Source organism: Apodemus sylvaticus, chromosome X (assembly GCF_947179515.1).
Source record: "Apodemus sylvaticus chromosome X, mApoSyl1.1, whole genome shotgun sequence".
NCBI classification, from domain to species: Eukaryota; Metazoa; Chordata; class Mammalia; order Rodentia; family Muridae; genus Apodemus; species Apodemus sylvaticus.
In genome coordinates this window covers 68585381-68598663 of record NC_067495.1, presented here as the reverse complement: position 1 = coordinate 68598663, position 13283 = coordinate 68585381, and the positions used below count along the sequence as shown (strand labels likewise).

Below are 13283 nucleotides of genomic sequence, written 5' to 3'. Positions count from 1 at the left end.
TTCATATTGATGCAGATATGCTCATACTTTTCTTAAAACAAAAGGAATTGTTAAAGCAAGGCTGTACTTTCCACCTTTCCAGATCTATAGCATGACGCTGAGATTGTCTGCCTTATTTGAAAATCACATTAAAAATATCATCTCTGAATATAAGTCAGCAATCCAGAGTCAGAAGAGGAGAAGACCACGGTACAGAAAGCGTCTGAGAAGCAGTAGCAGCTCGTTGTCTAGCAGCAGAGCTCCCAGGTAGAGCACATCCATGCAGCATTTGATGCTTTAAAGCCTTTTGTGCCTGGCACCTTGTTTGTGAAAGTTCATGAATAAATTCTGGAAGCCTGAAGAGACTCAAGAACTCTTGTTCTTATATAAAGATGGAGATTGTAACCTAAGCTGCTATCTATGTGTGTTTTCCTATGACTTTGAATGATTATTTTTTATTTTTATTTTTTCATCTCTTTAGTTATTGCAGTGTAACTTTGTCAAATCACCAATTTGAGACATTTTACTTGATTTAAGAATTTTGTGTCATATAATTTATTATACTGAATTACTAACAGAAAGATGGTATATTTATTTTTCAGTCCAAAAGGGAAACAGAAGCAAATGAAGTTACAACCTAAAAATGACCAGAATACCTCAGTGGCTTATGCCAGGACTAGCTCTCCTTTTTCTTCTCCTGGTAAATATATCTTTACTTTTTGTGTTCTATAGTTTGATGCTTCCTCAAGGATACAGAAGTAGTACCACCGTAGAGAGTGCAAAGAGCAATCAGTTTGGATTAAAAATGAGTTTTTAATCATTTGAATTGCTACTAAGACATTAAGGTCAAGTGATTTGGTTTCTTTGTTTGATTAGGTAATTTGGAAATCACTTCTAAGATATTTATTTTGTGTTTATGAGTATTTTTCCTATTTGTATTTTGTATGCCATGTATGTGCATGGTACCCAGAGTCCAAAAGTGGCTGTCAAATGCCCTAGACCTAGAATTACAGATGGTTGAAAGCTGCTGTGTAGGTGCTGGGAATCTAAGTTGGAATCTCTAGAAGAGCAGCCAGTGTTCTTAAATGCTAATCCATTTCTAACCCGTGACGAGATGAATTTTGATGTCCCTTTGAAAGTCTGCAGCTCTATAAGAACTTAAAGGAATCTGTACAATATACTTGTCTACATAACACTTGAAGATTAAACATGTGATAGAAATGTTTCCTTGTTTTGTTTTCAATAGTTTGTGTTTGAAAGCATAGTGATGATCAACTATGTGTTCTCTTATCAAATTTTCACTTTTACTTTGGGGATGGGTTTTAAAGTCTTGCTAAATAGCCAAGGTAGATCTTAAACTCACTGTCCCCCTATCTGAGTTTCCAAAACTTGGGAGTATAGGTGTCCTACCAGTTGTCAACCAACTTTGAATTTTATAATACAGAAGCCCGTATTAACTTCCCTGAGAAATGAAATTTTGCTAACATTACAATCTCTTAAAATGTAAGTTTCAGATGCTGCTGAAGGTGTTTCACTGTATCTGCTTGATGATGAAGGGGATGGGCCTTTTTCTCCATCAAGTTTCAGTGGATATAGTAGAAGTGGAAATAGCCATGACCCAGGGAAAGCCAAATCATTTCGTAATAGAGTTTTACCAGCTAAACAAGGTAGGAAATTGAATATGAGAGAGGTAACATATTCTGTATTTTCTTATGATGGATAATGAACCGTAGAGGGTGTTTTGAGTTGCCCATGTGGGTGTTGGGCACTAAGCTCTGCAAGAGCAGCAGGCCCTCTTGACCATCTCTGTAGTCCCTCTATAACTCTTTAAGACTACTGAAATATCTTATCTCCTGATACTGACTTAGTCTGTAGCCAGAAGACACCAGAGTGAGCAGCTTAAGTAAGGCTTCATTTTCCCACAGTTCTGGAGTCCCCAAGTTCAGGGGGTTAAAGTGCACAGAGATTACCTTTATTTTCCCCAGGCTTAGAAAATACCACATTTAAATTGTGTCCCTTAAGGCCATATTTTTTTATATATTTCTCTGTCACTATGTCTCTGCCCCCCACCGTTTTTGGGTGATTACACTGTCTATAAATTGTATAGGAAATACATACAGTGTGTGCATGCATGCCTGAGAGTGTGTGTGTGTGTGTGTGTGTGTGTGTGTGTAGGATGGAAAGATAGAAACTATTTTTTTTTAATTTTCATCCTTTTTTTCCCCTAATATTTTAGACTTCAATTGACCTTCATTACTTCATACAAGGCTCAATTCTCCACATGTACTTTGGGAGGTAGAATTTTGAAGGCACATAATTCAATCCAAACAACCCCCAACTTAGTAAATTGACCTTGTACTTGTACTCACCAGTCTTCTCTCCTTCTGTATTCCTCTGTTTCCTTCATGTCTCCCTGGCTATTTCTTCCCTATTACCACTGCTGCCTTTTCTTTATCTGTAAATGTTAAGCAACATAGCTTGTTTTCCTCATCCATTTTCTTGCCCTTTATGTGCTCTCACTAGACTGAAAATTGATAGCATTCTCTCTCTAGCTCTATAATCTTATGAGATTCAGCTTATATACCTACATAATGTTAGCATTTGTTTTAGGGTATGCTTATATATGTACATATGCAAGTGTATATCAGGAACTGAACTCAGGGTCTCATGCATGCTAAGCATGTTACCATTGAACTACCCTCTTAACTTCTCCTCCTTCCTTCCTTCCTTCCTTCCTTCCTTCCTTCCTTCCTTCCTTCCTTCCTTCATTCCTCTTCCTTCCTTCCTTCCTTCCTTCCTTCCTTCCTTCCTTCCTTCCTTCCTTCCTTTCTTCCTTCCTTTCTTTACTGGCACCTAAAACTAGAATACTAGAATTTTTCTCCATGCACTGCCCAAACTTGTTGTATTTTCAGTGTTTCCCAATTTCGCAAATACTTCTATGCATTCCCCATTTTCTTACACTATGAAACCTAGAACATACACTATGTTTTGTTCTTAATGTTTGATGTCGACCATTCTCAACAGATCCTATTGGTTCCACCTTTGAAATAAAGGATTTATTCTGATTGTTCTTCTAGGACGAAATCTTGTCATCATCTTATCATGTCTTACCTAGACTACTAACTTCAGAGTTCTTTTAGCTGACCTCCACTTCTATTTAACTACCTCCTACAATCTCTTCTTTGTATAACAGCAGGAATGTGTTTAAATGTAAATCAGATGTTGTCTTTCTCTAGTCACTTCATTAATTTCTTCTTTAAATGTTCCATCCTTTCTAAATAGCACCCCCTAGACACAACACTAGTTAAGTCATCTCTACTTAATGCTCCATTTGTTTAGTCACATTGGTATGAACTGTGATAGCAAGTACTTTCTCATTCATCATCATGTTCCAACCTCCTTCTAATGCTTGCTCCATCCTAGTTAGTGCAAAGTATTTAAGTGAATGAATAAAACTTGTAATTTATGTTTCCTTATAATTCTTAAGTTTAATGGTAAAATTTCTCCCCAGATAAGCCCACAATCCTTCAGTATCTTTTTTATTAACTCCAAAAGAAGCAGTGGAACAAGAATCAAGTGTGAATATCTTTTCACTTTAAATAGATCTTTTCTAATACTTACAATGAATCTTGCAAACAGTTTTGGGCACTAGATATTTTTAATACATAATTTTGATTTTTTTTTATCTCAGTGACTATCTTAACAATGTCAAGACCTAATTTTCAAAAATCATTCAATTTCCTTTAGATCACTCCCTTGATGGGCCTCTTACAAATGTTGAAGGCAGAGAGCCCCGGACAGGAGCCAAAAGAAAACTACTCAGTGCTTCAGAAGAAGATGAAAGCATGGGAGCAGAAGAAAAAGAAATGAAAGAAACAAAGGAAAAAGCACATTTATCTTCCTCTGAGAGTGGAGAGTTAGGCTCCAGTTTAAGTTCAGAAAGTACCTCTGGCTCTGACTCTGACTCTGAATCCACTTCCAGAACAGATCAAGATTATGTTGATGGAGACCATGACTATAGCAAATTCATACAAACCAGACCTAAAAGAAAACTCAGAAAACAGCATGCCAATGGAAAAAGAAACTGGAAGACAAGAGGCACAGGAGGAAGAGGCAGATGGGGAAGATGGGGTAGATGGAGCAGAGGAGGCAGAGGAAGAGGTGGCAGGGGGCGAGGGGGTCGAGGAAGAGGTGGAGGTGGGGGAAGAGGGAGAGGACGAGGAAGAGGAGGAAGAGGTGCCTCTAGAGGAGCGAGCCGAGCCAAACGAGCACGAGTTGCAGATGATGAATTTGATACGATGTTTTCAGGACGTTTCAGTAGACTTCCACGGATTAAAACAAGAAACCAAGGCAGGAGAACTGTTTTATATAATGATGATTCAGATAATGACAACTTTGTGTCCACTGAGGATCCTCTGAATCTTGGTACATCCAGATCAGGCAGAGTACGTAAAATGACCGAAAAAGCCAGGGTTAGCCATCTTATGGGATGGAATTATTAACAGTTAAAGATTTTAAAATAGTTTTTAAAAATAAAATCACTGGCCTTCTACTGCAGGGAATTTATCAGAAAATCTACAAAGCAAGTTGTGTGGGGACTTCTGCTTCCTTTCACATTGGTGCTTTTCCATTATGCCAGTATACATTTATTTCAAGATCTCCACACTTCATTTGTTCAAACAAGCCTTACTCATTAGGCCTTAAATTAAAACAAATTCTACCCACACATATATGTGTGTGCATATACACATGCACGGACATGCGCTCACTCGCGCACATACATACATACACACACAAACACACACACACACACAGACACACTACAGATTTACTACATTAAAGGAGCATTCTGCTTCTTAAGAGTAGCATGACATTTTTATCTCAATAAGATATCCCTCTTTGCTTTTGTATCACAGAAGTATAGCACCTTCTTACAGAGTTTTATATAGTTTGTTTTTGCCATTTTGATTCCTATACCCAGTAATAATAACTTTTGCACAATACACCAATCCTAAAGGCAGCTATTAAATGTTTACAGTTTCTATATTGTAAGATCGATCTGGATTATTTTACTCTTCCCAGGCCAAACTTTCACGAACTTTACTGAACTGAAGTATATATTTATACTGCAGTTTTGGGGTGGGGTGGGGGGTATCTTGATATGCTTTTCATTGATTTGCTTAATTCACGTTTAAGGTGAGAAAGGGTTGGTGCCTTGTAAATATGTAGCAAATCATTGTGGTGTGTCCTGATGTGTGCATTAACTTTATTAAAAGAGAATACTTGAGGTATCAATCTAGACAAGGTGCCAAATGCAAAAGTTTCTTGCATCCATTTTTCTTTTCCTGTTATATTTTATTGCATTAATAGAACTTGTGTAGCTTAAACGTAACTTAAACATTTGAAAAAAAAAATCCTCATCCACAAAGAATAACTTCTTTGAACAGTAGCTCAGCTACCTCTATTAACTACAACTACTGGAAAAGCTAAGGAGAATAGATGCTGTTACTCATTACTAAGGAGAAATAGAACAAGCTTGGTAGGGATGAAAACTCCTAAGTTATAAGCTGAGAATTTTCAATAATCATATTGGCTCTCAAATTAATAGTTGTAATTAACAAGATTTCCTAAGTATTATATGCTCTAGGCTTTTATAGAACATATTTGTGTAAGTGGACTTGCTCTACTGCATATATTTCTCTGCTACCACTTACTATTTAACAGCTGTGAGTTACTGGTTTTCATTTGAATCATAAATAGTATCAAAGCACCTAACTTGAGCTGGACTATTTTGGCTAGCTAATACTTGGAAGCAACTTTAATAGGTTCTTCTGTTCTCATTCCAAAGGGTTCTTTTGTTCTAGACTTCCAGAAAAGAGCCTCATTGCACTGCAAACAGATATTTTGAATTGTTATTTTATAGTTGAAAAACAAAAACAAAAAAAAAACCCTTTAAAATCATGTATGGTCTTGTTTACAGCAATAGAGTGCACGTGCTTCCACAAGCGAGCTTCAGTTCCAAGATCAATTTTATTCCTCAAATTTGAGATAACAGATGTGCTACTTTGTTACAAAATCTTGAAGTGGGAGGTGGGATAATAATTGATCTCTGCTTTTATAACAGCAGTTTTGTTACACTTAGATCAGACTTGTGTGATAAAACATTTTCTTAATGTATGCCTGGTAGCCCAGGATATTTCTTAAGCTGACGTGTGTGTCTCATGCTTTTAATCATTTCATGCATCTGAAAATCTGTTAAATGCAGAGGAAGGAGTACACACATAACTTTGCTTTTTTGGTGGGGTTGGGGTCTTTATTCTTGAACTAATACTCTTAAGCAATTTTCACTTGCAGTAGAAATGATATTCAGGCTTTAAGAAAATATAGTGAACTGTTAATGGCACTAATGTCTGTTGCTAGAGAGCAGACCAAGCTGATATTTTTTGTTGTTTTTCTTCACTATACCAAAACTATTTCTGGTTATAAACTCAACTGCCATTTTAGCCATAGTATAGATTCAAAATGTTCCCATCTGAGAGTCTACATTTGATTTTTTACTAAAATATACTATTTCATTTATTCATCTCTTGGGCATTTAGACTAAATTGTGCCTGTCTTTTCCTGGAGTCAGTAACATTTTATCTTATAACAATCAACATACTATAGTTGCTTAAATTCCTGGATATACCCATATGTATATCATATGTACCATTTTAATATGAAATTTTTGTTGACATTCTTCTATGAAGAGCTGACTCTTGAAATGTAGAAGAATTGTCATTTGTGTGATATTAGCAGTCTGGAGCTTTATTTATAATTTATTTTGAAAAATAAAAATGCCACATTTATTCCCCAAATGTCAAGATTTTCTAGGCTTACATAATTAGAATAATAAGGCTAAAGACATTTTTAAGCATATTTTATATGTAGTGAAATACTGTGAAATACTAGTGAACAGCCTTTTGCTGTGATGTTGATTTCAGTCATTAGAATTTAAAGAGTTAGTCACCAGGGTATGGTAGGTGAGTATAGTTATCATTTATTATAAATCAAACAGATACTTTTCTGTTTGCATGCAAATTATTTTCATAAGTGTGAAAATAAAAGTCTGGGAAATAATATTTTTACTTTTTTAATCTGGACTTCCCCTTTCCCCAATTTATATTTTAGGTTTTTTAATACTACTTCCTACAAATGTGTCATAATTTGTATCATAATGAATACTCTATCATTTCAGTTTTCTAGAGATCTTTTAAAACCTAAATAAGATCTAGGTTCAGCCATAGCAAAGAAAGTAGGGAATGAGTTAAGAATTGTGCAAATGTAGACCACTGTTCTATTTAGGCCCATGAGAGCATACACATGTAAAAGTTTAATCCTATGCTATATCTGAAGTCAATAACTATAACATTTCCCATGAATGCTAATGTTCAGATTCCAAGCTTTATGACCTTAGCATGTGTATATGTTTATAAAATTGAATCATGTTTTCCCCCCTCTGGCTTGCTGTATGTATCTCAGCTAGCAATAGGATGCTCTCCAAAACATGCACAAAACCACTAGCCTAATGACTAAATTTGTTTTTGTAAAAGTCCTTGTGTGCTTATGTGTATGTAGCTTTTTCCTAGTTTGACATACCTTATCCCAGACATTAAAAAGAGAGTCTATTTTCTATAGAGGACACTGTCTACCAATTATTTGCCTCTTTAGAGCTCAGCCTGTGCATTTATTAATGCTTAATCATCCATGTTATTATGTCTTCTAGATGACAATTCTGGTTTTGTCATGTAAGTGTGTCCCTCTTTTCTTTTAATTTAATTTGGTCTTTGTATTTTCTCTTTTCCCTCCACAGAAATCAGGCTTATTCTAGAAATTGTTCCTAGGGTGCTTTGTTTCCCCCAGAGACAAAGGAACTGAGTAAAATTCCTAAGTTTCCTTCTACACACTTTAGTTCCCTTTACACCTAAATTAGCTTTCAAATATTGTAAATTAGAGTGATTTATCTTTTGCTTTTGTTTTAATCATGTAGATTGTCATCAGACAATACAGTGATTAAAAGAGAAAGATGTGAATGCCACTTATGACTTTTGAATAAAACTTTTCAGAGCATTTTTCAGAATCTGTAAGTTTGTGATAATGATACACACCTTAGTATATGTGGAATCATTTTATGCACAATTGCCAGCTGGTACTTCTTTAAAGCTGCATTTTCATGCCCTCAAAAAGGAGTCTTAAAACATGTGATTTTCACTACATTTCGGTGTTCAGCCTTTTAAGCTATTACCATAACATTTGAAAATCTGAAATTAATAGTTCTAGGGGAAGGAATGGAACTTTTGATATTTAAAGTCCTTTATTCTAAATGCTAACCACATTCACCAACATCTTTGTGGCAGGCGAGGCTTTATGAATGTTACTGAAAATATTCTAAGATCAATTTAAGACTTGTTTTTAAAATTCATGGTGAAATATTTGCATGCTGTTTTTTTCTTTACATCTCTTAACACCCAAATGTTAATTTACCACATTTACAAAGTTTTGGGTAAAATCCAATTCAAATGAAATGTTCTTATGGTGCTGTATTTTATGGAACATGGAGAGCACTCAGGTTTCTTGATATTTGTTCCTTACTATGGTCTTATAATCCTTGAGTATTTCTTTGTTGTCTTTCCTCTCGGGCTTGCTCTTATATCTCCTTCTTTTCCACAATGAAGACTGTTCTTCACATAGCATACTTCAATCAGACTGGAAATTTCATATTCATTCCTAAGAGAAAAAATAGAAAGGCCCTCCAGTTTAGAGTTAAGGTGTGTTTATATGTATGCCCATTTCTTATTCTTATACCTATCTTAACTAAATCTAGAATATGGGACTTAGACATATAAAAGCATTGTAATTATTTTCTAAAAAAAAAATAAAATTATTGATACATATTGAGATCGCATTCATAATTTACTTTTAAAATCCCATACTGAAATATCTAGAAACCCAGTTGGAAAATGTCTTTGCATATGTCACCAGATATACATTAAGCAGTACTACAAATGTTAATTTTTAAACAATACCGTGGTGATGGCAATCAGTAATTTATTTCTTTGTTCTGTAACTTATCATCCTTGTTTTTTTGTAATCCTTTACACAGTATTAACAAAACTGTACTTTATATTTGTTCTTAGTGTCCATAAATTTTAAAATGGAAAAACATTCAGTTAATAGTTGATGTGCTGTTGTGTATGGGCAGAATGTCCATTAAACTAAAATTCAGTGGGGAAGAAAGGTCAACAAAACTGGCTTGGTTTATAAAATATGTTTTGTTTGGCAGTTGTTGGTCATTATAAGCAATTACTTTCAAAGACAAAAAATACTGGACTAAATTTGTTGCCATTCTTTATGGGATGTTTACAATAAAATTCCAAGTTGTTTGGAATCAGTTGCACTCTCGCTGCTTTATGCCTTAATTCATACTAGAGATAAATTAACAAGACAAAAGAATTATAAGAGCTATGAAGTTAACCTTTCCAACTATCCAGCTTTAGAGATTGTATCATGTAATCCATGCGTCTTCTTGTCATAAGGTATTTTATTATTATCGTTTTTGAATTATTAGAAACTGAGTTGCTTCCTATGGGGAAAAAAAAGATGTTTCCTATTCTTGCTGATATTCTTTGGATCACCTTTAGGTAATCAATATGATGGTATCACTTTAAAATGTGGGCTGTTTGGTGCGTTAAATAGCATCCCCATGCGCTCACAAGCTCTTCATTCTGCAGAGCTTCTTGAGTTGGCTAGATTTTAATATACTTACTGTTAAATTTGAACAGTGGAGGTATGTGGATACCCAGTGGTTTTTTTTTTTTTATTTGTGGTTGAATTGCCTGTTGACTATGACTTTATTATGAATGGTGCTTTAACTGGATGCACATCTAGGAGGGAGAGAAATGAAGTGAGCTGGGGTCTGAATGTTTTACCAGGAACACTCATCCTTGGCCTTAAATCTATGCCCACAACTTTTCTCCCAATGTCAAGAATTCTACTGAGTTCAAGATAAATAAGCTTCCAAAAGACTGGTCTGCATCTTTTATGGGTAGCTTGTCTGTTATGTGTTTTTAGAATTGAGAAGACTTGTAGAATAGTTCACCTCTCTTCTGGCGGTATTGGATCAATTGACTGACAGCCCAATTTTCACAATTCCCAGATTGAGGTCAGGGTATATTTGTGTTATTTTTGTTTAGCTGTTTGACTGCTTTAACCCTATCTACTATGTGAATATGTTACATTAAAAATTCTTTGTTAGAAGGCTTCGGTATTTTCTTTACACTCTAGATATCTTAAATAGAAAAACTTAAAGAATTTTTATGACAAAACTTTACTGAAGAATTCAGAAGATTGTTTGCCTCATTGAGAAGATCAAGGGGGAAGTGTGCCCTTTGCTTACTATATTATTTACCGTTTACTCCTTAAAGCTACTTTCCAAAAAATGCACAAAATAAATTGAAAATAATACATTGAGCTTGTGAGTTATTTTAAATGGGATTTTTGGTGCTATATTTAAACTCATTTCCATCTGTTTCAAGATTTTTATATAAGTACTTAAAGCATTTTTATGATGCATAATGCTGGTAGACCAAATATAACATTAAATAAAATAAATATTTTATGGTGTTATTTTTCCCCAAAAAATTTGGAGTGATTTTTCTCATTTTGTAACTTTAGTTACCTTTCCTTTGCCATCTGTAGTACCTGACTTAATAAAGTTACTTCTCACCTGCAGAATATAAACACATATAGTAGCTAAGTTTAGCAAAACTATTAGCATACTAATCTTTCAACATATATCAAGGACTTTCAAAATTCTATCATGCTATTATGCTTTTATTAATTTGTAAAATTCTAATTAATGCCTGCTCAGTGCCCTTAGAATTTCCAATTTTATAAAGTTTCTTACAAACATTTTAAGAAATAAAAAGATTTCAAATCATTTAATACAGGCTATTAATATTGATAAGTACTTTATTAATTCTTAGTGGTGTTTTGTGGTTCATTTTTATCCTGTTTAAGTAGAAATTGTATGGTAGCACCCCAATTTGTACTAGGAAATTTGTGTTGTCAAGTATTTCATGGTGAGAAAACTTGTCATAAGGTTTCTAGTTTTTTGTTCTACAAACTGTCAGTTACAATGAAATATGCCTTCCCAATTGTGTATTAGACATTTTAACAGGAGATTTTGTATCCCTTGGGTACTGTTCATTTAAAATGTCAATAACGAAGTGCTGATAGTTCTGGATTGTTTCCATATGTTGTTTTAATTTATAAACAAGAGCCACCCTTGTGTACAAAAAACATAACTATTTGTTCTAGTCTGACCTTATAACATACCTTGTCCTTGATAGTTTTAGTTACAATCTTTTATCACCTTATTTCTAATTGTTCAACTCAACATTGTCAGGGACTGAATCACATTCTTGCTCTGGATTTGTGTGATGATGTTCTTCCTATATATAATTTATCAGCTGGGGTTTGTAGCTTGTATTGAACTGTACCTCCCTAGGATTGTACATTTGTACCTTCTGTGTTTTAAGCACTGTAATTTTTAAAGGAGCTTTAGAGTTTATGAAGTTTATTCCTCAAATACAGTCTTAAACACCAGAAAGACTATCTGTCGACTCTCATTTTTTTCATATGAGAAAAATGAGTTTCAGTAAAATCAAGTAATTTGCCTAGGGACTTGTAGCTAGTAAGTAAATCAAAAAGCCTTGATTGTTCATGACAAGCAGTTGTTACACAGGCCTTTAATCCGAGCACTGGGGAGGTGGCAGAGGCTGGGGAATCTCTTGAGTTTGAAGCCAATCTGATCTATAGAGTGAGTTCTGGGACAGCCAGAAATACATGGAAAAACCCTGCCTCAAAACAAGCAAAACTTGATTCATCCAGGATACCTACTTCTAGTGTTCTTTGGTTTTGTTGGCTTCCTTTCTAACTGCTATGAAACAGGGGCTCCTAATTCATGCATATACATATCACCTAAAGAGAATTTTTTTCTGTTTGCTTTTAGTCCCAGTTTTAGTGTATGTGCTGCCAAAGTGGGCAATTGCATCATATTTTAATGATGTTCACAGCTGTGTCTTTGGGGTTCTTTCTACTTAGGAGACATTGTGGTTCCAGGGTCTGATGTCATGTACAAAGTAAGCCATGAGGTTGTTACTGATATTTCTCATGCTGTTTTATCCACACTGTTCATGGACCTGATGAAAACTAATGCCTGGAATGAATCTTCAGTCATGACATACCACTGTGTGGTGCCCTCCTTTCTATTCCTTGGTCACTAGATGAGTGTAGCTAGCACAGTGTCATTTCATTATGATATAAAAGTGATCTAACAGAGCTAATAGAAAAGGAGAGAGAATCAACTCAGGTTCAGGATAAAGGGTTCTATTCCCTGTAAAATAGGAAAATCTGGGTATATAAGGCTGACTTATTTTGGAGCTATGGTATGTATGGATAAATTCAAATAAGTTATGGCCAATAGTGTGCTCAGTGAAAAGAGCAACAGTCAAGGGAATGTGGTAAGGCTCTTGATTCTAAAAGAGAAGTTATCAGTAGTAGTGCACACTCAAATTTTAGTGAAGGTTCGGTGTTGGAAGAACAAGAAGTCAGAGAAGAAATCAGCAGAGCTTTAAAAAAAATAGTGAATGAGTTGTCAAGCTATGATAACATCAGCTCAACAGCTGAATTAATCTTTGTAAATGATCTTAATTTTTTTCTTAGAGCAGTGGCTCTCAACCTTCCTGATGCTGCAAACTTTTAATACAGTTCTTACGTTGTGATGATTCCCAACGATAAAACTGGTTGGAATAGTGCTTCTCAACCTTCCTAATTGTTTCAACCCTTTAATACAGTTCCTCATGTTCTGATGATTTACTTACTACTTCATAACTGTAATTTTGCTACTGTTGTAAATCGTGAGTGTGTGATATGCAGTATATCTGATATCTGACCCACTCCCAAAAGGGTTCATGACCCACCCACAGGTTGAGAACCACTGCCTTAGCATTTCACACTGAAGAATTAAGTAGCAAGTTAAATCTTAACACTCTGTAGCCTGAGTGCTTTCAGCAGCACATTCTCTGGACCTAAGAAAAGCTTGATGCAAGAGTGGGGTTCTAGTTTTCTGTAGAGTCCTCCCTGTCTTGAAATTTAGCAGTGGGACTATTAACTTATTTTTGTTGCTGTTATTGCAATTCTGTTCCACACATCAGAGGCCAAAATGTTTTTTAAAAATCCTCAACCATGAGAAATTGACCTCT

General features: G+C 34.9%; 1 protein-coding gene across 1 annotated transcript in view; it reads left to right on the top strand.

The window, feature by feature from the left end:
* The window catches only part of Brwd3 (bromodomain and WD repeat domain containing 3), a 93014-nt gene extending 82739 nt beyond the window's left edge, over positions 1 to 10275 (top strand). The window contains exons 38-41 of the mRNA XM_052170667.1: positions 83 to 246; positions 582 to 679; positions 1488 to 1646; positions 3727 to 10275. Of these exons, the coding sequence (XP_052026627.1) occupies positions 83 to 246; positions 582 to 679; positions 1488 to 1646; positions 3727 to 4481 (1176 nt within the window). The 3' untranslated portion in view covers positions 4482 to 10275. The remainder of the gene's footprint in view (positions 1 to 82; positions 247 to 581; positions 680 to 1487; positions 1647 to 3726) is intronic.
* Positions 10276 to 13283: the final 3008 nt, after the last annotated feature.